Below are 23,348 nucleotides of genomic sequence, written 5' to 3'. Positions count from 1 at the left end.
CTTCCGCCATTAGTGGTGAAGCTACAAACTCCCTAGCTTCCTTGAATTCTCTCATCCGAGGCGTCGCCATTAAAATCCAACCAAGGCCCGCCTCATTCGTTTCCGCCTTCCAAGCGCCTTCAGATCGAACCACAAGAGTACCTATGGGTGATTCCAGATCCGGGAACGATCTCTTCGTAGTGACTCCACTCTCTGGTTTGCTGTTACTGCTCCACTCCCGCGCCAATTTAATTGTTGTTGACAGAGTCTCCTCAGGTATTGCAGAGAAGCTTTCAAAAACAAACCGGTTTCTCGCCTTCCATATTGACCACAAAATCCATGGAAATAGCGAAGTTGATGTTAATCCTGAAGGGGGTAAGCAGGTTTGGTAGCAGAGTTCCGGCCAGCTACTGAGCAAATCTATAATTCCTCTGTAATTCTTCTCTGTCGCAAATGGAGCTAGCATCCAGACCTTTTGAGCAAATTGGCATTGGAACAACAGATGAGAGATATATTCAATCTCGCCACACCGCTTACACCGAGGATTGATGTCGATGTGTCTTTCCACCAGGCGTTCTCCCACTGGGAGTGCCCGTTTGAGAGTTTTCCAGACGAAGTGTCTAACCTTCGGGGCACAATCTAGGTTCCAAACATTCCTTTTTCCAGTTGAAAGTCGCTTCCTGATTGTTGAGGTTCATCTCGTTCTCGATGGCAATGTAGTAGCTAGACTTTGAGGAATAGTTCCCGGACTTTGTACCTAGCCAGAATAGCTTGTCCGGAACCCCGGTGATGCTAGGCTGCAAGCATAGGATTTTCTCTTCATAATCTGGGAGCAGCAGTTGGATTTTGGCCCTATCCCATTGCGGGGAGCCTGATATCATGAGGTCAGAAACACATAAGTCTGCACTATGTTCTGTGGGAGGTTCCATTGGGCGTTCATGTTTCTTCAAACTGAGCCACGGATCTTGCCAGATACTAATGGAGCAACCGTGAGTTCCAATATTTAAAATGCAAATTTTTGCCAGCTTCATAGTTTTTAATGCTATTTTCCCTATAAATATTTGGGTTTCTAAGCCCCCCCAAAAAAAAAGAGAACACAAAATCCAATAGAAAAACAAAGAAAAAAAGAAAGACATTAGGGTTTGAATCTAACTAGGTTTGAGTTTCCTATGAGATGAGATCTCTTCCGCCTCGGCATCTAAATTAACGTTTTCTCTTAAAGCAAAAAGGGGAGAGAAGTAGTTTCCGGAGAATTTATAAAAGCCCAGGAGTAAAGATTTGATGCGACCATTGCCTGGGGTAGTCACTCTTTTTCTTTGTTTTGTTATTGTGATATCAATTTTTTTTTTGAAATCTGTAATTTCATTTTGAGTTTTTTCCATTTAATCATCAACATCAGTAATATACATTATTTTTTGATAAAGAGGAAATTTTCCTTTGAGTTTTTTTTTTCATTTAATCATCAACATCAGTAATATACATTATTTTTTGAGAAAGAGGAAATTTTCCTTTGCCTCAATGGAATGAAGTTTTACTTCTTCTTTTTTTTTTCCAATTCGTAGGGTGCTCGTGTGTACGTACATATATATTGACAAAGCCTTGGTCGTCACTCTTGATCAATTTAAATTCAATGTTGAAAAGACATTGCACGAGTGTGGAACTATTACCCCACGATGTGGCAGAGCTCATCCTTGAGAGACTTCCCGTGGAATCTCTACTTAGATTCAAGTGTATATCCAAGAATTGGAAATCAACAATCGAGTCCCGACGTTTCCAAGAAACACAACTGATCCGTCGTAGGCAATCACGAGGTCCAGATGTTCTTTGTGTGTGTCTCAAATATACTGATGATTATAGTGATGAGGAAACAGATGCTCAAAGAATTGTGCTGGGGTCATCAATAGTTTCCACGGTCAGTTTTCCTACTTCGGGCAGCACGTTCTGCCATGGTAGTTGTGACGGTCTAATATGCTTCTACTCACTAGTAGAACTGCGTGTCAGTGTCGTGGTGAACCCCGCCACCAGATATCAACGAAGTTTTCCACTTTCAAACTATGAACAGCTCCTCAGGGAGAGATTTTTCTGTCCAACTCCTGGGCTCGGATTTGGTAAAGACAAAGTCATGGGCACGTATAAGCCGGTTTATTTATATAATTCATCCGAATTTGACCTAGACAACATTACTACCTGTGAAGTTTTCGATTTTAGAACCAATGCTTGGAGGTACCTTGTTTCTGCTTCTCCTTATCGGATTCGTTCTTTCCAGAAGCCCGTGTATTTTGATGGGTCACTTTATTGGTTAACCGCGTGTGAAGAAACCAAGATATTATCTCTTGATCTTCACACCGAAACTTTTCAAGTCATCTGTAAAGCTCCCTTTGCTCATGCACGTGGCCGTTTCGACGTCTTCATCTCCATCCTCGATAACCGCTTGTGCGTATCTAGGAGAAAATATACCACCCAAGTGATATGGTCGTTGGATTCTTCAGGCGGCACCAAGACATGGAAGAAAATGTGTTCGCTAAATCTCACCAATACTTTGTCTTGGTTCGGGGAATGCCACCTCTTACCAATCGCAATTCTGGACAAGAATAAGTTATTACTTCATAGTCATGTATACTTGCAACCAGTGTTTTTAAAACCGGACCGGCGAGGGAACCGGAAATATTTTGGGTCACGGGTCATTGTGGTTCGACCTGGTTTGACCGGGATCGATTAGATTAAACTGAATTTATTATTTTATAAATATTATATATATATTTTTCAAAAAATAGTCATAATGTTTAGAAAACTTTCAAAAATAACAAATTGAAATGTGATAAAAACAATAAAAAAAATTAATAATTCAAATCTAAAGTCAATAGGAAAAAAAACATTTAAAGTTTATTCTCCAAATCTTTGTCCTTCTAAATCTTCATAACCTATAAAAATTATATACACATTAGTTACAAAACTCTATTTTGGTTGCAATTTGTGACAAACAAAATAGTATATATGTTAAAAAGGGAGAAAAAATAATTATTTTATTAACAAAATTTTGATTTTTATACGAACCAGGGTTTCGTCGGTTCGCTGGGTCATCCGGTTCCCGGGTTTTAAGCGGTTCAACATGGGTTTTTAACCGGTTCAACTTTAGTTGGGTTTTGACATTAAACCAACCCGGATAGGTGTCCGGTTCGCGGTTGAACCCGGTCCGACCGCCGGTCCGGTCCGGGTTTAACAACACTGCTTGCAACCATTGGTGATATATGATCTCCATACCAAAACTTATGATTTACTCTTCGAACCTACCAGACGCCTTGGTGCTGTTTATTATTTCGAAAGCTTATTCTCTGTTTTACCAAATTAATTATTTTTTCTTTTTGTTTCTACTCATTGATGAACCATTGTAATAAAACATTTTCTTCATTGTTTCTACTTTCTAGGATTTTAATGTTGTTATCGGACCTGGTTAACTAGAGCTTACCAAAGAGACAGTAGGTTGTTTACCAAAAAAAGAGACAGTAGGTATCTCTTTGATTGAATAATATTATTATTCAAAAAGAACAAAAATGAAAATTTAGTTAAACCCTCTTACTTATTCAAACATCCAACATACGAATGATCGAAACTGGTCATCGTCGTTTACTGTTGGGATATAACTGATCAAATGATCATGACTAGGTCCGATTCCGTAGAATAACAGCTAATTATGAAAAAGGAAGTTCCTTAGCAGTCAAGTAACACATCATTTTGGCGCCCTGTTTTTTTACGTCGACATTATCGTCAATAATTTTTCAAAGTAATGTGATATGTACACAAAAGAATTATGCTTTATGTGAAGAAAAAGTCTATCCTGCAGCAGGCCTTTCTTGCTTCAATCACCATATGTGATGAACCAACAACTTATGCAGAAGCGGGTAAACAGTAAACGCTAGGTATAGTATAACTTGGGATTTGAGTGATTTTCTGACGGGAGTACATGTTTCAGGTGATAAATGAGTGTTAAAAATAAAACTCAGTACGTCTTGATCGAGCAATATAAGACGTGGTTGGTTGCAAGCTTCAAACCATGAGATTCTTTTGGAGGTAGCTTTAGCCAAGAACTGAGAGCTTTGCGAGATGGATGTCCACCATGCATTTCTTCATGGTAATTTAAATGAGGAGATCTATATGCGATTTTCACCTGGGTTCTTTCAGACAAGAACAGAGTACGTAAACATTCAAAATTCTTAATGGACTGAGTCAAGCATCAGAATATTTGTTTGCCGAACTTTCTACAACACTTTTGGGATTTGGTTTTGTGTAGAATTATACAGATTACTCTCTGTTTTCTTACCAGAAGCCCGTGTATTTTGATGGTCACTTTATTGGTTAACCGAGTGTGAAGAAACCAAGATATTATCTCTTGATCATCACACTGAGACTTTCCAAGTCATATGTAAAGCTCCCTTTGCTCATGCACGTAGACGTCTTCATCTCAATCCTCGATAACCGCTTGTGCATATCTCGGAGAAAATGGCCCACCCACTTGATATGGTCGTTTGATTCTTCAGGCGGCACCAAGACATGGAAGAAAATGTGTTCGCTGGATCTCACCAAAACTTCTTCTTGGTTTGGTGAATGCCATCTCTTACCAATCGCCATTCTGAACAAGAATAAGTTATTACTTTGGGTAACGGAAGATTGCAACCACTGGTGATATATGATATCCATGACAAATCTTATGATTTACTCTTCAAACCTAGCAAACGCCTAGGTGCTGTTTATTATTTCGAAAGTTTATTCTCTGTTATAGCAGACGCTTAAGTGCTGTTTTATCTTTTTGTATTCTGCTTTCTTGAATTTTTATATTGTTATCGGACAACCTGATAAACTAGAACTTACGAGTTTCATTTTTTTCGTTCATTTTGATACCAAATTGACCATTCTTTTTACCAGCTAAGACGTCAAAGATGATAAACATTTTCTTCGAAAAAATCCTAACCGTCGAGAGAGAAAAAAGAGTTTTTTCATAGTTTCAAGCTGATGATCGTATGTTTCTCCAGCTCCGACATCAGCTTGTTTAATTGATACCATGTCACATTTCTTTTAAGACATGTCATCATTTTTTTGTTAAACTGATTTTGGTTCATGTCAGTTCGCAAATAATGTCTAGGAGATTATTATTCAAAGAGAACAAAAACTCCTTTTACTTAGTCAAACATTCGATGCATTGTTGTATGCACACGAATGATCGAAAATGCGACGTCTAGTTAACTGGTTATCATCGTTTACCGTTGGTATATAACCGGTCAACCATACATGTACGTAGCTCTGCTCCGTCACCGCTTGGTCACCACTATTTGTTTGAATATCTGAATAACTATTAGGTCCCATTCATATTCATCCGAAAGAAACAGTTTTGTGTTAAACTAGACGCGGGGATACTTTGTATCTAATATTTTATTCATAATTCATATTATGAATTTCATACATTGAAATCTCTCGCAGACCCAGATAGAGGAAAGTTGTGTATCATTCTTTTTACTTTCCTTGCTTTGCTTTGTTTACCCATGTTCTCAAATTATAGCTTTGCAGATAAAACCACATCAAATCCTTCGTTGATTAGGCAAACTCTGAGCTCTCTGAATGGGTCCTTTGAACTAAGATCCTTCTGTCTGAACAGCTCTCAGAATCATCAATATGTTGGAATCAGGTATATATCCTATGTGTGGGTCTTGAACATTTCGGTTAGCTCAGATTACGCGTATCAACTGGCACGTATGACGGTTTATTGCAAAAGCAGCTAAAGTGTTAGGTTGCTTTATCTTTTTGCATGTGTGGAAAATTTCATCATGTTCTAAAGAGCGGCCCAAACACTCAAGTGTTGCTGCATCCTGTCGTGTTTGACTTTCCAGGTTTGGAGGCTGGGAAGATAGGGGGAGTTATACCAACAACCTCAAATTCTTCACCGAATCAACCTGAGGAAATTCCAGAAGCAAGTGCTACACAAGCAAATGATAGTATTCCACAAAATGAAGATCGTGTTCTAGTGAAGTGAGATTTACACAATATACATTTCCATGAATGTACTAAAATAGCTGTCATTAGGCAAGAGATACTGTTAAAGGATATTAGAGTTATATCGTATGTCAAGACATAGAGCAAGATAGTTCTAATTTTGGAAACAATTTCTTCTCAGCTCCACAATAGCTTCTTCAAAAGCGCTTTTCACCTCATTCGGAGGTCCCCAAAGCTGTTGTGATCATGAACAATATCAGAGTTAATCAAAACACTTAAAAGTGAAAAAATAAATTAAACTAAATTAACAAAAAATTTACCTCAACCGTGAACCTCTCATACATATTGGAATGGTCTTCTGTGATATGTGTTTGTATACCCTCGTAGATGCCTCTAAAGATTTCTTGATTTGTACCGTTACTTACAAAATCGATGTAGCTGGTATGGAAGGAGTTCTTCAACCTATCTGCAACCATACCTATCTTAGCATCTCCAACCAACAGACGTTGGAGATGTGGTTTGCCCCTGCAGTGAGAGCAACAGCTGTAAAGCTGACGTGCAGCTTCCAGCGTGGGAGAGATTTCCTCTTCAGAATCCTGGAAAACAGAAATTTAATGGTGATATCATAGTTCTATAATAAATTTAATGATGATATCAAAGTTTTGTAATAAAATAATAAATAGTAGTCGGTGAGTTACCTCGAGGGCAGAGATCGAGACAATCAGATAGTCATAATCTTTTACAAAATGGTGTCGGCTTACGTCTACAGAGACTCTTCCATCTCTTTCCATGATGTTATCTACCTTCTTGCTAAAATTTCTATGCATCCTCCTCAGCCTCTGGCTCAGCTTTCTCTCCTCTCATGAGTTCCTCACTTTCATCCATGTTGTCCATGTCTTCTCCATTAAGGTGAAGTTCATCCCTTGCTGGCGTCAAGCCAATTCTTGGAGTAAGAGCAGCAGCAGCAGGATTAATCGAAGGGGACAACATTGGATCAGGCGTTTGAATCTTTTCTGCTTTCAACACAATAGCATCAACTTTACCAGCAACACTTCCTTGCCTTGGGGTTTGTGAGTTCTTAGCCAAAAGTGCAGCACTGCCTTCTGGTAGCTCCTCATTCTCTGCAAGAAGGTCAGTGGCGTAGCCCATCTTTGGAATGCCCTCAAAGTCGTTGTCTGATGGTAGCATCAGCTTTGGCCTCTTCCAAGTTGATTCTGGATCATTGAGCATGTTCGCTTGCAATATAGCTGCTGGAGCATCCTGTCCTTGAGAAATTTTGTTCCTTGCAACATCTAGCTGTGCTTCAAGTCCTTCGGTGGTAGTAGTTGGTAATGCAGGACGATCTTCATCTGCAGGTGCACGCTTTTGAAAACGAATTGCTGCTTCATAGTCGATTCTGTCTGGCTTCCTTTTCCTGTGCAGAGAAGCAAGCCTTCTAGCTTCCTCAAGTTGTTTTTCTCTAGCTCTCGTTTTATCCTTCTCATTTTCGTCCAGGCCCACTGGATCAGGACACGCAGGCTTTGATGCAGGATTGGGAACCAATCGAGCCAGGTTTTCTGCTTCCATCACAGTAGCATCACTTTTACCAGCAACATTTCCTTGCCTTGGTGTTTGTGAGTTCTTAGCCAAAAGTGCAGCACTGCCTTCTGGTATCTCCTCATACTCAAGCCTTGGTTGCATCTCAGGAACATAACTATCAGGAGGTTTAAACATATTAGGCTCTTCCTCAATGGCTCTGCAGAGAGTATTTTCCATATCTAAATTGTTGGCTAAACACTTGTACAAATTGGAAACACCGTAATGAGCTCTAACCTGGAGATAATCTCATTTCCGGGGTTGTAATCTGACTGGAAACTAGTCTCGGACCTAGTTTCACGTTCCTGGATCCCAACTTCCTCTAAGCCCTTGAGTTTCTCCTGCAAACAGAACAACAAATACAGGAATCATTGGCTATGATTCGAACAAAATCAGCTTAGCGAGATATCATCATATATCTGATCAACATTTACTTCTGTCAAAACAAAAAGGTCGAATTTCCAAAATCCAGAAGAAATCATTAGAACTGTGTTGGTCTGTAGAAAGAGAGTTTGGTGAAAGAATCAAAACTCAAGTTTTTATGCTATACCAGTATCTGTGACTTAAGACCAGGATCCTGCTTTACAGTTGTTTGGCCTGCATCTATAGCCGGTTTCATGGGAAGAAAACTTGTTAATAAAATGTACTAAAGAAGCTATATATCTTAAACTAGAACAAGCAAGATGAATTGTGAAGATTACCTAGAGTGGAGTTGGGGAAGCAACCAGAGGGTAAGGTGGTGAAATTTGGAGGGAGGTTACTGCAATTCTCGTTAGAGATATGACTAAGCGTGGATTGTGGTGGGTGTAAGATTTTTCCATCTTGATACTCGAGCCTTGCTTGCATTTCAGGGACATAGCTACCAAGATGTTTAACCATGTTCGGCTCTTCCACAGTGGCTCTGCAAAGAGAGTTTACCATTGTTGGCTAAAGTACTTATACAAGTTCACAACACTATAATGTGATATAACCTGGGGATAGTCTCGTTTCCAGGGTTGTAATCTGACTGGAAACTAGTATCAGGCTCACGTTCCTGGAGCCCAGCTTCCTCTAAGCCCTTGAGTTTCTCCTGCAAACAGAACAAACGAACAGGAAGAATTGGCTATGACTCGAAGAAAGTCAGCAAATAAACTGAAGTCAGGTTAATGAGATATCCATGTAAAGCAGCTCTTTGCAGTAAATGGCTAACCTTAAGAGCTGCCACAAAGGTAACCGCTGCATCACATGTGGAGAACCTTAAAGCGAACTTTTGAATCTGGAGAACAAACACAGCAAACAATACGATTCCGATCACACAAATTAAGTATTTAACTCGTAATCTACACTATTAAGCTTTCAAAATAGATTTGAGTGTTAGGAGGTTGCCTCGTTTTCAGAATCCATGTAGCTAACGAGAATCGCTCGGCTGCCACGAGGTGGTAACTCAGAAACGCTAGTGATGCAAGGCCACCACGAGAAATTCAGCTTTGAAATGTAGTGTTCTTCCTGTATATAGATTGGACAATCAAACACCAGGGGAAATCAACTTAGATCTCGATTCACGAAATCTAGTAAGCCTAAACCATCGCGAACACCAATCCAAACTAAAGACCAAGAGTAGCAACTAGCAAATCCGATCTAAAGAAATTCAACTCACGAGGATTTTGCCGGCGAGTTGGACGGAGAGGATCGCACCGGATCTGTTCACTTCGTCCACCAGCCGGAGATTCACCGTCGACAGCCACGTCCCGTCGGGCGACGAACTTAGCTCGCTCTTCCCGAGAGGATCGAGTCCTGGATACGGAGATGGAGAAGATGGAAACGGAACAAACCGAGCGAAACTGATTAGCCATCGGGGAATTTCTGAAGCCTCCGCGTGGTGCTCGTGGACTGATGCTGTTAGGGATCCCGCCATCTTCCTTCCGATATTTTCTCCGATTTGAAATTTTTCTCTTTTTTCTCCTCTTAACGAATAGATTTTGAAAAAGTGCTGTACAAAATTAAAGATTTTCAACGGTACATGGGCTCAGATTTATTCACAATGGGCCTAAAAGCCCAGTATATTTTAATAATTGTCAACACGAAGATATCATATCATTACATCTAAGATTTTCTTACATAAAAGAAATCAGAAAAACAGAAAAGTTATCATAAATTTATTTTTGATATTTTAGTTTCTACCCAGTTCTATACATTGATATAATATTTTTTTACTTTGAATGAACTGATAAAGTTTGTATGAATTTGTTTTTAAATTATTCATACTTATCATTTACGTATATAGTACACAATATATTAATAAATTTTAAGTGTAGGACTTTAATATCCAAACAATAATCAGATTGATGGTTTTCAATTACTAGACTGCAACTGAATAAACAACCTTAAAATAAAGTATTTTCTCTGTTTCAAAAAATTGTATATTTTAGAGTTTTCACACATTTTAAGAAAATATTTTCAGTTTTAATTATAAATACATTATTTTTACGATTAAAAATTTTATATCATTTTTATCCTTTCAACAAAAATACAAATATTTTTTGGAAAATTAAAATTTCACTAGTATTATTTAATAAAATGCAAAGGAAATGTAAGCCAGAGAATGGGAAGATAAATTTAGGAGGCACGACTAAGTCAGAAACCTAGATATAAAAAAAATCATATGCATAGTCAAAACATAAATATATGTAAACTAATACACTTCTTTTTTTTACCGAAATTAAAAATTACAAATCTTTTTTTTCTTTCTTAAAACTTACTAATTTAAAACAAACTAAATAAAATCAAACATGTTTAGTTCCTTGGTTACTGCTCTTGCCCATCTCAAGCCCATTCCCATACTCACCATCCTCCACAAACCTTGACCAATACCAATGTGACCTCCACACTTGTCCCATTTCCTCAATCGGAATCCCTTTAGTCTCCGGCAAGAATATGTAGACAAAAATCGACATCATCACAACGAAGAAGGCAAATACAAGGAATAAACCGAACTTCAAATGGCAAAGCATCGTCAGGAAGATCTGCGCGATTATAAACGTGAAGATCATGTTCACCGACACCGTAATACTCTGAGCGGCTGACCTTATCTCCAACGGGAAGATCTCACTAGGTACTAACCACCCTAGCGGACCCCATGACCACGCGAAACCCGCCACATATATGCATATAAACGTTACAACCACTATAGCATACCACTTTGGCAGCTCACCAGGGGTCCCGTCTACCCCAAACTTGGCCCCGATGCATGCAGCAACCACAGCCTATAATCACACAAGAAAAATTGAACACCATGTTTTCATTAATTAGTGCAATGGATAGACCAATGCTAGCAAATATATTGAAAACCATATAATGAGGTCTTAATCATGATATATATATATATATATATATATATAGACGTTTCTTTTTTTTTTCTATAACTCTGGTATCTGGCCAGTCACATTCCCAACTATTCCTCCGAAAGGGGTCCAGCGCCCCAACGAAAGGGATGTTAAATCCGTTGTGACCAAGACTCGAATCCGGGTGAGGGACAATACAGTTGTACCTCCTTTACCACCAAGCTACGAGCGCTTGGTTTATATAAACGTTTCTAACTGATCATAATTGATATCTAGACATTCATTTACGTCATGACTTCGTATGATAAGTCAACTCCAATAAACTAAGAAAGTAGATGTGTTTCCTTACCTGGCATATTAGCATTTGTGTACCGCCTTCAAGAAATAGAAACCTACGTCCCCACTTGTCAACACCATAGATCGACACGAGAGTGGCGGCGACATTAACGGAGCCAGTGACCACTGCGGACATGAGAGAAGCGTCCGTCGTGAAACCAATGGTGTTGAACAAAACGGGAGCGTAAAACATAATCACATTGATTCCGGTGAGCTGCTGAAAGAAGGGAATCATAATGGCCATAGTGAGATGCGGCCGGTATTTACGGCGGAGGAGGTTTGTCCACGGATGCTCTATCGACTGTGACTCTTTACTAGCTGCTACTAAATCGTCGAACTCTTGGCTTACGTCATCGACGCCACGGATTCTTCTAAGCTTGGTTTTGGCCTCCTCGTGCTGGCCTCGCTCGATCATTGAATTGGGAGTGTCAGGGAGGATCAGGGAGCCGAGTGTTATGATCAGAGCAGGGACCACGGCGCCGCCGAGACTGAGCCGCCATCCCCAGCCTCCTTTTATTTTGGCAAAGAAATAGTTGAGTACTTCGGCTACGAGGATTCCGATAGTTATTGAAAGCTGGAAGCCGATGTTTAGCGCTCCTCTGTATTTGTATGGAGCCATTTCGGATAGGTAAAGTGGTACAGACTGTAAACATAAAATAATGACATGTAAACATCCGTATCAATGAGTGATCAAAAAGTTAACTTATACGATATGACGTCAAAAACAATATAGTAACTGATTAAATCATCGAAAATAAGGAGAAAGAGACGTCATGGGTTAAAAGGTCAGACCATGTGCAGTTTTGGATATTCAGTCAAATACAATCCAATAAGAAACACAAATAATTGCATCATATAATATAATGTGGATAGTAATGAACGTCGTTGTAAACTGATAGTAAAAGCAAGAGAAAAATAATAACGTCAACTTGACCTAATTTTTTTATGATTATGTTCAAAGGAAGTGGGTCCATGACTTTTTTTATAAACCAAGGTACATTTATAGCGAAATAAATATAAGTTTCAGTTCACTGAATTTTATAAGATATCACGTAGAAAGTTTATCCAATTTGATTTTTTCTACTCGTGACTTAAATATGAAAATGAACAATATATAATTTTACTATTATGGTTAGTAATATAGATAAAATCATCATAATTGAAGTTTATGGGTATTAGTGACGGACCTGATTAGCGAAACCGATACCAAAACCAAGCAAGATACGGCCGACGATGAGCATCCAAACGTGTTTAGCAAAGCCATTGATGAGAGCTCCGGCGCAGAAGAGTATGCCGCCAAAGAGCATCGAGAGCCGTCGTCCAAACTTCCTCGTCACGGTGGAAGCCACCAGCGACGAAATTAGCGCTGCCAAATACAGCGACGAAGTGAACAGCGTAAGCGTTGGACTATCGTATTGACAGTACTGATTCGTTGTCGCGTCTGCTTTCTGTTTACGGTAAACCGACGGGAAAAAACGCCGCAGAAAAGACGGCATCGACGTCACACCACCTGTTGTATAAAAATTGATCAGGTCGATTTGGTTTTCATGACTTTATAGAAACATATGGGGAAATTTTTAAAAATCTATGTATTGATGATTATGTGTTTTTGAGTCATATGGGTGTTTATGAATGGAGAGAAACATAAGAGGCAGTTTTGTTGTTGTTTCATTATGGAACCATTACTAAAGTTTCGAACATGGGGATGTATGATATCTAAATAGATACTTGTGGGGTGAGAATGTAAAGCTGAGAAATTGTTAGATACTTACCAGAGATACCAATATCGTATCCAAAGATGAGACCACCCATGGCAGCGACGACGCAAGTGAAGAGAACAAAGGGAGTGAGTTTCCCGGGATAAGCCTTTTGGCCATCTCCAACGACAAATCCACCGGCAGGCATTTTTGAAAGAAAATTTAAAAGAGAACCCTAAAGTTTTTAGTTTTTTTTTCTTCTTCTAATGACCCTTCTCTTCTGCTAAGATGTAAGCGAAATTGAAAAGAAGTTTGATGGAGAGATCAGACATTACTTAACAGGGTTATTTATATAGACAGTGGAGAAGAGAAGGGTATAAGTGTTGAGCTGTATTTGACTACTTTCGTATTATATTATCGTAATTAATCTTTTGCTAATTATCCACATCATAAGATAATTGAATAAGGTTTCGCTGTTTCATGATTTTGAGCAACTTGGTGACCTCTATGTGAACATGTTTTAAAAAGAAATATTTCTATGTGAACATGTTATTAACTGTATCATGCGTATATTGACTTTTAAGAGCAAGTGGAATTATTACAAATGTTAGTACGTGGCTTGGCTAGAGCATAGTTGTGATAGGATATATTTCCTTATATTTTAAATAATAAGTAAATGATAAGAAAAGAATAATAGTATAGTTTTTTTTCCTATAAAACATAAATGAGCATAACTCTATAACTAATAATCATGATTCATGAGAGAAATGGTTTTAATAAATATAAAGTAAACATAAACTATCTAAAAAAATTAAATCCTACCAAAAACTGACAAATCAATATTACTAGAAAAAAAAAAGTTGTGGGGTTGCCAAATCTAACTGTGTAATGTGGATATCTCAATAACATTCTCGCATATGTCCGGATGACTGTAAAAGTGTAAATCAAATTTAGTTCTTACTTCTTCTTCCTCTTTTTGTCATCTTACAATTCTTACTTTTAAGACCCATTTGATGGTTTAACGGCTCTATCCAGTTCCAAACACCCATCGAGTAATTTCCAAATTAATATACTCAAACAAAACATTTATATAACTACTAGGTGTTTTCTTGCACCATGTGCAGTAAAAAAGAATTAAAATATATTTAATAAATAAATATAAATTATATTTAACTTTTTATTAATATTATAATTTTTTTATCAATATTTTAATATAAATTTGATTTAACTGAACATTAAAATTAAGATAAAATCAATTTTATTTATTTTGAATTATATTTAAGAATGTGCATGTATATATTTAAAATTATAATCTTAGGCAAAATTTTCTATCTATTTATTTTAATTAAATATATTAAATAAATATGGAAAATTGCATAATTGTCAAAAATTTAAATTAAACAATATTTATAAAATCTGTAGATATATATAAGAAACTAATGATTTTACGATTTAATTTGATTTTTATAATTTTCTAAATATATGTATATATTTTTGAAATATTTTAATTTAAATGATATTTCGAAATTTGAAATGCCATAATCGAATATATATATTTTAATGATGATTTATGAGTTATTACCATATTTTAAAAAAGTCCAAAAATATAAATCGACAATAAATGTAATATATGAGTTATTACCATATTTTAAAAAATTTACCAAAAATATAAATTAACATTATAATTGTTCATGTCATATTAATCTATAAGACATGTCAACAATTTTAGTAGTCATGTCACAATTATTAATCTAGGTGTTTTCCTCTACCATGTGTAGTGATGAATTTTTTAAAAGTTAAATTTTATATTTTAAGATGTAATTTATTAATATTATATATTTTATTATTTTGACTGATAATTAATATAAATATCACTAATTAAGCATAAAATTAAGAGAAAATATATATTTTTAAAATTATATTTAAGAATATATATGTATATATATAAAGTCAAAATTTTAGATAAGAAAAATTATTTATTTCATCTGGTTAAATGTATTAAATCAACTTGTACAAAATTACTAAAAATCATATAAAATTATATAGTTATCAAAAATTAAAACTAAATAATATTTACATAATTTATAGTTATCAAAAATTAAAACTAAATAATATTTACATAATTTATAGATATCTAAAAGAAACTGATGATATTACGATTTATTTTTTTTAAATTCAGAAATTTTTAAAAAAATTAGATAATAAAAAATTTATAATTATAAAAGTAAAATTATATAATATTTCGATATTAAAAATATCATATTTGAATATATTTATTATAATGATGATTTATGAGTTATTACCATATTTTGCAAAATTTACCAAAAATATAAATCAATATTAAATGTAATATATGAGTTATTGTCATATTTTAAAAAGATTTCTAAAAATATATATCAGCATTAAATGTAAGTGTCCATGTCATATTTAACCATATGACATGTCATCAATCTTAATAGACACGTCACATTTTTTTGTGAAAACGATTGTAGAGAAGACATGTGGCAAATCACTTCGCAAATAATGTCTAGGGGATATGTTATAAAAATTAATATCTATTGAACTATGACATACATTATACAATCATAACATTAAACCATTCATATTGATTTTTTTAATACGTTCAACATAGTACTCTAAACTATGTACTTTGTACCCATAATTTGACTAACATCAGTTCATACGTATTAATTATCGTCGAAGTATTCACTATCGACTCTTCCTTCTATATACACATATGTACTTCAGTACTTGAAAACCAGATAACGGTAACGTTAATTTATCACTTGTTATCATATCATGGCATTAAACGTAACCCAAAGGAAGAGTCGAGAGGTCGGTGGACTGGGTGGCAAAATTAATTGTACAAGACATACTAATCAGCAACGATCGCATTTCATTCGAAGCTCCAACTAGTTGTCTTTATCTATTTGGATAACATTAAATTCGTTTTTTTCTGAAAAAAACATTAAATTCGTTTTGGGTACATGTTTCTACTTTCTAGAATTAACTTGTTTCATGGGATGCAGCATGGTTTTTCTTATAACGTGACTTCAAATCTTTCTTTACAGATATAAAGTTTTTTGTTCACAAATAGTTGTGTAACACCCGCAATCCGAAATAAAATAATAAATAATAATTCATGAAATCTCCATTTATTAATCCTCATAAATCGTATCCAAACTCCATAAATCCAATAAATAGTCATAAATCCAAATAATAAAATAAACTCTGAAAATATCAATAAAACATAAAACCGCAAGTCTAAAAAAAAACTAAAGAAAACGCCCAAAAGCACCAATCCGATAGCAATTACTCCTGCTGGTCAGTCTCACCTGGAAAAGGGGAAAGAAAATAGGGATGAGCAACAGGGGAGTCACTCAGTGAGGTATGGGATGCTAAACCGCAAACCACAGACTCAGTACATAGCACTACGACCATATAAGCCTAGCTCTAACACAAAACAAACATAGTGTCTAATACACCACATAAAACATCCAATGCGCTGATAGTACATGCTACTCTATGCACCCCGCATTTCCTCATAAGGATATATGTATATCTCCAGGCGTACAGTAGTCCATCTCTGCACTCCCACAATCTGCACGTCGGCGACTGATACAAACGTCTTTGTACCCCCGCAATCACACTGCTCGTCGGCGGCTTACACAAACGTCTCTGTGCACCCGCAATCACACTGCTCGTCGGCGACTTACACAAACGTCTTTGTGCACCCGCAATCCACACAAACGGACATATTTATATATACATATATATAACAGTTTTAACAGCACAAAATTCATTCAACCGTTGAATCCTCTATTATCCTATTTCCGGTTTAACAACCAATAAAATAATAAACAAACAAGACTCTCAAACAGACTCGATTCACAGAGACAGATCATGTTTCGATACTAGACTTTCTATAATAGCAGTACTAAACTAGCTCGGGATTTAAACGGAATAACCCTCACCTTAGTCAAACCGGGGATGGAACGGAAATGCTCGAGAAATAATACTTATCCAACAAGCCTCGGTCTAAGCTTTATAAAAGAATTATTTGTTGAATAAATAATTCCACGCTGACTTCCTACGCATGATAATTAAGGTTGTTCATTATAATTATTTCTTGCAACACAAGAAACAAGAATAATGATATTTAACCAGTGGCTTATACTTCTTAGTACCTCACGGTCAAGATAGTGGTGATCAGTGCTGGTGATTTGGAGATGTTACGGACCCGGATCTCCCACCTGACTTTTCTCACGGTTTGATGAAGATGATGGCGGCGGTGTTGATACGGCACTAACGAAGTGGATCTCCGGTGTTACTCGTTTATGGTTATGAGTCTTCTTTGGAGTGCTTCTCCTTATGATGGAGATTAGATGAGAAGAAGAGAACAGCTTGAGATGGCGGTTAGGTGGTGAACGTGAAAAGAAAAAAAAAGGGAAGGCGGCTTGGACAATAACGATGGTCTAGGTTTTTCATGGAGAAGTAGATACATATATTATATACCAATACGGCCCCGTTTAGCACTAAACACATGCAAATTACGGTAAGTTCGGTTAACTATAATTCAAATTAATGAATTATAACCCGACTCACGTAACCGGGTCGTTACAATTCTTCCCCACTAATAAAGAATTCGTCCCCGAATTCAAATACTAAGCCAAGAAAGAGAAAAGATGTCTTCAACTTGACTTAACTCTTTTAGAAAAAAAATTCTCTGCTAGCTACACTCTGAACTATGCGGTCCTCCATATCAAATGAGGTGAAAGCTCTCACACTCAACTGTCACTGAACTAACGCTTTTTTTTCTCTATCTAAAAACACATGATAACCACACAAAAAAAAAAAAAATAATAAATAAATAAATAAATAAACCGTGCGCAAACATAAATTACCAGGTGAAAAGATGCGTACCAACAGTTGGCTTAACTCTCTCGCTGCCTCCTACTGGAAATAATCATGGATCAGTGGCTTGGCGCTTAGGCAGTGGTGGAAGTGTAGCATGTCCCCTCGTCGGACACTCCCTAAAAAAATGACCTGTCTGACCACAGTTATAGCAACTACCCGGTCCCGCTGCAATATGCCCGGTACCCTGAACATCGACAGGCCTGCTCCGACAATACTTGGACACATGTCCCATCCTTCCACAATTATGACACTGGACACACTCTCCAAAATGGTGGCGATGGCATTTGCCGCACTTAGGTGCTCCCAATTGTTCCCAAGTTCTCTTTTGTGACTCTGAAGTCTTTCCAGATTTAGGTTGGGCTTCTTTGAGAAGTTTCTGTTCCTCTATCCAACCTGCTTCTTGTTCAGCTGCTTTCTCCACCAAGTCTCCCAATCTGTAGTAAGTGGCGACATTACACTTGTTGCGAATATCCAAACGCATCCCATCCAAAAACTTCCTGATCAACTCCTCTTCAGGAATACCACCTCCAACAAACCTGCGAAGCTGGTTGAACTTAACCTCATACTGCTTGATCGATAAGTCACCCTGGCTCACATGCTCGAAGTCCCTCTTCTTTCTATCCATAGCTTGTTTCGGAAAGTACTTCTTATCAAACTCCTCGATAAAATCTTCAAAAGTGAGAATGTCAGGCCCATGGTTCAATCGCACTCCCTCCCACCATACCAATGCATCTCCACGTAAATACTGCATAGCCAATCTAAGCTTAAACTCTGAGGGACAATTAATATTCTCCAACTTCCGTTGCAGACTCAACTTCCAATCATAAGCAGCTGTAGGATCCACTGTTCCTACAAAATGCTCCATACCCATATTTTTCATCATACTGGTGAGTCGGTAATACCTCTCATCATGAGCTGGATAAACCTGTGGTAATGGCGGTGGAGGTGGCAGAATCTGCTGGCCTGGAACCTGCTGCAATGGTACCTGAGGAATCTGCGCTGCTGGAACCTGCTGCAATGGTACCTGAGGAATATGCGCTGTTGGAACCTGCTGCAATGGTACCTGAGGAATCTGCGCTGCTGGGACCTGCTGTGGTGGAACCTGAGCGGCAGCCAACTGGCGAGCAACTTCTTGTGCGGCTACTCGAGCAGCTTCCTGTGCAGCAACCCGAGCTGCTTCCTGGGTAACCTGCTGAATGGCAGCCTGAGCAGCTTGCGTAGCTGCTGCCTGAACCATCTGCATGAGTGCAGCCTGATCAATCGGTGGGGCTACTGGCGGCACACCTTCTGTCTGAACATCCACTGGTGGAGCCTGGTCATCTGCAACCTCGCGAGCATCAACTCTGGCTCTCACGGTGCGAGTACGCTTAGTTCCTCTCTTTGGCGGCATCTGAAAGGGGAAAGCACAACAATTAATTTCCACTGAAACCGAACACCAATAATTCAAGACATAATAGCAACAGAATGGTGCTTATTACTTTTATTTTTAAAATCCCCAAATTCCCAGGAAAATTTTTTAAATTGTCTAAATCCGATTGAAATCAAGTCCCACAAATCGCCATCCCGGGTCAGAGCCGGGACGGAACCCCGCTCTGATACCAAATTGTAACACCCGCAATCCGAAATAAAATAATAAATAATAATTCATGAAATCTCCATTTATTAATCCTCATAAATCGTATCCAAACTCCATAAATCCAATAAATAGTCATAAATCCAAATAATAAAATAAACTCTGAAAATATCAATAAAACATAAAACCGCAAGTCTAAAAAAAAAACTAAAGAAAACGCCCAAAAGCACCAATCCGATAGCAATTACTCCTGCTGGTCAGTCTCACCTGGAAAAGGGGAAAGAAAATAGGGATGAGCAACAGGGGAGTCACTCAGTGAGGTATGGGATGCTAAACCGCAAACCACAGACTCAGTACATAGCACTACGACCATATAAGCCTAGCTCTAACACAAAACAAACATAGTGTCTAATACACCACATAAAACATCCAATGCGCTGATAGTACATGCTACTCTATGCACCCCGCATTTCCTCATAAGGATATATGTATATCTCCAGGCGTACAGTAGTCCATCTCTGCACTCCCACAATCTGCACGTCGGCGACTGATACAAACGTCTTTGTACCCCCGCAATCACACTGCTCGTCGGCGGCTTACACAAACGTCTCTGTGCACCCGCAATCACACTGCTCGTCGGCGACTTACACAAACGTCTTTGTGCACCCGCAATCCACACAAACGGACATATTTATATATACATATATATAACAGTTTTAACAGCACAAAATTCATTCAACCGTTGAATCCTCTATTATCCTATTTCCGGTTTAACAACCAATAAAATAATAAACAAACAAGACTCTCAAACAGACTCGATTCACAGAGACAGATCATGTTTCGATACTAGACTTTCTATAATAGCAGTACTAAACTAGCTCGGGATTTAAACGGAATAACCCTCACCTTAGTCAAACCGGGGATGGAACGGAAATGCTCGAGAAATAATACTTATCCAACAAGCCTCGGTCTAAGCTTTATAAAAGAATTATTTGTTGAATAAATAATTCCACGCTGACTTCCTACGCATGATAATTAAGGTTGTTCATTATAATTATTTCTTGCAACACAAGAAACAAGAATAATGATATTTAACCAGTGGCTTATACTTCTTAGTACCTCACGGTCAAGATAGTGGTGATCAGTGCTGGTGATTTGGAGATGTTACGGACCCGGATCTCCCACCTGACTTTTCTCACGGTTTGATGAAGATGATGGCGGCGGTGTTGATACGGCACTAACGAAGTGGATCTCCGGTGTTACTCGTTTATGGTTATGAGTCTTCTTTGGAGTGTTTCTCCTTATGATGGAGATTAGATGAGAAGAAGAGAACAGCTTGAGATGGCGGTTAGGTGGTGAACGTGAAAAGAAAAAAAAAGGGAAGGCGGCTTGGACAATAACGATGGTCTAGGTTTTTCATGGAGAAGTAGATACATATATTATATACCAATACGGCCCCGTTTAGCACTAAACACATGCAAATTACGGTAAGTTCGGTTAACTATAATTCAAATTAATGAATTATAACCCGACTCACGTAACCGGGTCGTTACAAGTTGTTTTCAACCACTCGAAAATCTGTTTACAAGAAGAAACAACGTAACAATGCACCAATAGTTACGTGGAACTCTTATCCATATTCTTTCTAAGTTTGAAATTTGTTTCTATATAACGTTCACATATATAATTCCGTGATATAAGGATATATTCATACGTAAGAAATATACTACATTTATTAAAATAAAATATTTAGTTTCGGCAATCTTACTACAGCATCGACATAAAATTTATGTAACCATTTATACAGACTTGAATGACTTGATGTTAATTAGATTTTTTGATCAACTGGAAAATAGCTTGTAATGAAAGAGCGAATTTGAATAAAGAAAGAGTTAGGGGAATAAATAAATTATTCAAAATAAAGGGACTAAATGTAATTTGAAAAAGAGCGAATTTGAGTAAAGAAAAAATTAGGGGAAATACAGAAATTATTCAAAATAAAGAGGCTATATGTGATTTGAAAAATCTGGGCTCGTCTTTATACTCCGAAATTCCTAAATAGCCCTTGAATAGGTCCCAGGTTTTTAACACAACCAAATTGTTTCTTTCTTCTTATTTCAAATCCAAACTCACGGCAAAAAAAGTTCTAGTTACATATTTGTCAAATATTCCCTCTATTTTTTAAAAATATATGTTTTGGTGTTTTCACACATATTAAGAAAACACATTAACTATACATCATTTTTAGAAATTATCAAATTCTAATGCATTTTAACTAATAATCTTTCAATAAATTCAATCAATTTTATTAAAATTTGCAATTTTTGTATAGAAAACATAAAAATACATCTTTGTGAAACAATCTATTTTTCTAAAACATCTATCTTTAAAAAACAGAGGGAGTATGTAAATATGATAACTGCCAGAACATTAATATACGAGAGGAACGAATAATAACATATTTGTAGGATTTTAAAATTCTGAACGTTGTGTAGTGATGAGTGACAAAGAGAAGATATTTATACGAAGGACAAGACTTAGGTTCACATACTATGGTGAATTTTTAAATTGATCACTCTCTTTAAAATTAATTAAAGTGTGATGTAGATAATTAAATAAAAAATATTAAATTTATGTTTAAAAAGTTAAAAAAATAACGTCGATTTGAATAACGCTAACTAAACTATAAACCATAAATCTTAAATTATAAATTAAAATCTATACACTAAACCCAAATCTTATACCATAAACCCAAACCATATATATAAACCCCAAATTCTAAATCCTAAATCTAAACCCTATATCTTAAACCCAAACTCTATATCCTAAATTCAAATCCTATACTCTAAACCCAAATCCTATACCCTAAACTTATACCTTGAACTTAAACTTAAGAATTTAGATTTAGGATTTATGATTTGGGTTTAAGATATAAGATTTGGATCTAGGGTATAAAATTTGGGTTTAGGGTATATGGTTTGGGTTTAGGATATAGGATATAAGATGGGTTTAGGGTATAGAGTTTAGAATTTGGGTTAATTTTGGATATATGATTTGGGTTTAAAGTATAAGATTTGAGTTTAGTGTATAGATTTTGGTTTAAAATTTAAGATTTAAAATTTAGGGTTTAGTTAGCATCATTAAAATTGACGTTACTCTTTTTTTAACTATTTTAAAAATAAATTTAATATTTTTATTTAATTATCTATATGACACTTTGATTGGTTTTAAATGGAGTGGTGAATTTAAAGGTTAACTATAGAGGGTGAACCTAAATCTCGTGGAAACAAATGGTTCCGTGTGTTATCTCAGATTCTCAGGGGAATAAATAAAGATAAATTTCAAAAAAATATCTACGCAAAATTGAATTAAACAATAGGAGAAAAAGTATTGGAAAAATGATAAATGAATTCAAGGTCAACTAAAGGAAGGATGGTCCATAGCCATTGGCGCCCATTGTGTTTGGGTTCTTTTTTGACTCACCGCCATGTGTCTTGACCCAACGCGCTAAAATGTTTGATTGTTCAGTTCGATTATAAAAGTGCTATAACTATGGTTTTGTTTGGTTCACGCTTGCACACCAAATCAAGGGCCAATCTCTATACAAATACGGCAGAAGATTCTAAGCCACTTTTAAGACGGATTACTTCTTTGTCCTAGCTATTAGTTACACGCATCATCAAACCGTTATAATGGTTTTGTAAACTTCCGAATGTAAAAGAGGAAATGGACTTTAACTCGAGATGCCCCTTTGACTCTTAGAAAATTCTAAATTCTCCCAACAATAAAATATAATTTCTTTTTCATTTATTTTTAAATACAAAACAGCGTTAAAGACATCTACAACCTTAATGAAATCAGATAATTACATAACCCGACCACAGAAACCCGACCCACCCAAATCCATACGGGTACAACCCGGTTCCTAAACCTAAACGCTGCGTTTTAGACTCATTTCTCAGGTTTCGT

General features: G+C 36.7%; 4 protein-coding genes across 6 annotated transcripts; 1 reads left to right on the top strand and 3 right to left on the bottom strand.

The window, feature by feature from the left end:
* The first annotated feature begins 1,551 nt into the window (after window positions 1-1,551).
* Window positions 1,552-6,001, top strand: LOC108858415 (F-box protein At1g11270-like). Its single transcript, XM_056985796.1, has 3 exons — window positions 1,552-2,610; window positions 5,657-5,721; window positions 5,859-6,001. The coding sequence occupies exons 1-3, from the start codon at window positions 1,610-1,612 to the stop codon at window positions 5,999-6,001; spliced, it is 1,209 nt and encodes a 402-aa protein (XP_056841776.1). The 5' UTR covers window positions 1,552-1,609.
* LOC108856195 (protein POOR HOMOLOGOUS SYNAPSIS 1-like) lies at window positions 5,999-9,476 on the bottom strand. Of its 2 annotated transcripts, none has more exons than XM_018629946.2 (10): window positions 9,173-9,476; window positions 8,902-9,021; window positions 8,726-8,791; window positions 8,508-8,605; window positions 8,238-8,437; window positions 8,087-8,139; window positions 7,774-7,877; window positions 6,660-7,696; window positions 6,282-6,557; window positions 5,999-6,196 (listed from the first exon to the last, which is right to left on the bottom strand). In XM_018629946.2, exons 1-8 carry the CDS (start codon window positions 9,428-9,430, stop codon window positions 6,781-6,783), a joined length of 1,815 nt encoding a protein of 604 aa, XP_018485448.1. In that variant the 5' UTR covers window positions 9,431-9,476; the 3' UTR covers window positions 5,999-6,196; window positions 6,282-6,557; window positions 6,660-6,780. The 2 variants fall into 2 exon arrangements, with proteins under 2 accessions (XP_018485448.1, XP_018485449.1); XM_018629947.2 differs by having other exon boundaries at window positions 6,660-7,654; window positions 9,173-9,475.
* Window positions 9,477-10,206: 730 nt separating this feature from the next.
* LOC108856196 (sugar transport protein 1) lies at window positions 10,207-13,225 on the bottom strand. Its single transcript, XM_018629948.2, has 4 exons — window positions 12,965-13,225; window positions 12,380-12,702; window positions 11,206-11,835; window positions 10,207-10,778 (listed from the first exon to the last, which is right to left on the bottom strand). Exons 1-4 carry the CDS (start codon window positions 13,095-13,097, stop codon window positions 10,299-10,301), a joined length of 1,566 nt encoding a protein of 521 aa, XP_018485450.1. The 5' UTR covers window positions 13,098-13,225; the 3' UTR covers window positions 10,207-10,298.
* A 2,803-nt stretch (window positions 13,226-16,028) lies between these two features.
* On the bottom strand, window positions 16,029-20,780 carry LOC130512876 (uncharacterized). Of its 2 annotated transcripts, XR_008946482.1 has the most exons (5): window positions 20,499-20,780; window positions 20,286-20,401; window positions 17,077-19,196; window positions 16,864-16,979; window positions 16,029-16,224 (listed from the first exon to the last, which is right to left on the bottom strand). XR_008946482.1 is itself a non-coding variant. In XM_057011315.1 (4 exons), the coding sequence occupies exon 3, from the start codon at window positions 19,194-19,196 to the stop codon at window positions 17,856-17,858; it is 1,341 nt and encodes a 446-aa protein (XP_056867295.1). In that variant the 5' UTR covers window positions 20,286-20,401; window positions 20,499-20,780; the 3' UTR covers window positions 16,029-16,224; window positions 17,813-17,855. The 2 variants fall into 2 exon arrangements, 1 of the variants encoding a protein (XP_056867295.1); XM_057011315.1 differs by lacking the exon at window positions 16,864-16,979 and having other exon boundaries at window positions 17,813-19,196.
* Between the last annotated feature and the right edge of the window lie 2,568 nt (window positions 20,781-23,348).

Source organism: Raphanus sativus, chromosome 5 (genome assembly GCF_000801105.2).
Source record: "Raphanus sativus cultivar WK10039 chromosome 5, ASM80110v3, whole genome shotgun sequence".
NCBI lineage: Eukaryota > Viridiplantae > Streptophyta > Magnoliopsida > Brassicales > Brassicaceae > Raphanus > Raphanus sativus.
Note: the sequence above shows the minus strand (reverse complement) of the source record. Positions and strands in the feature narration are given on the sequence as shown.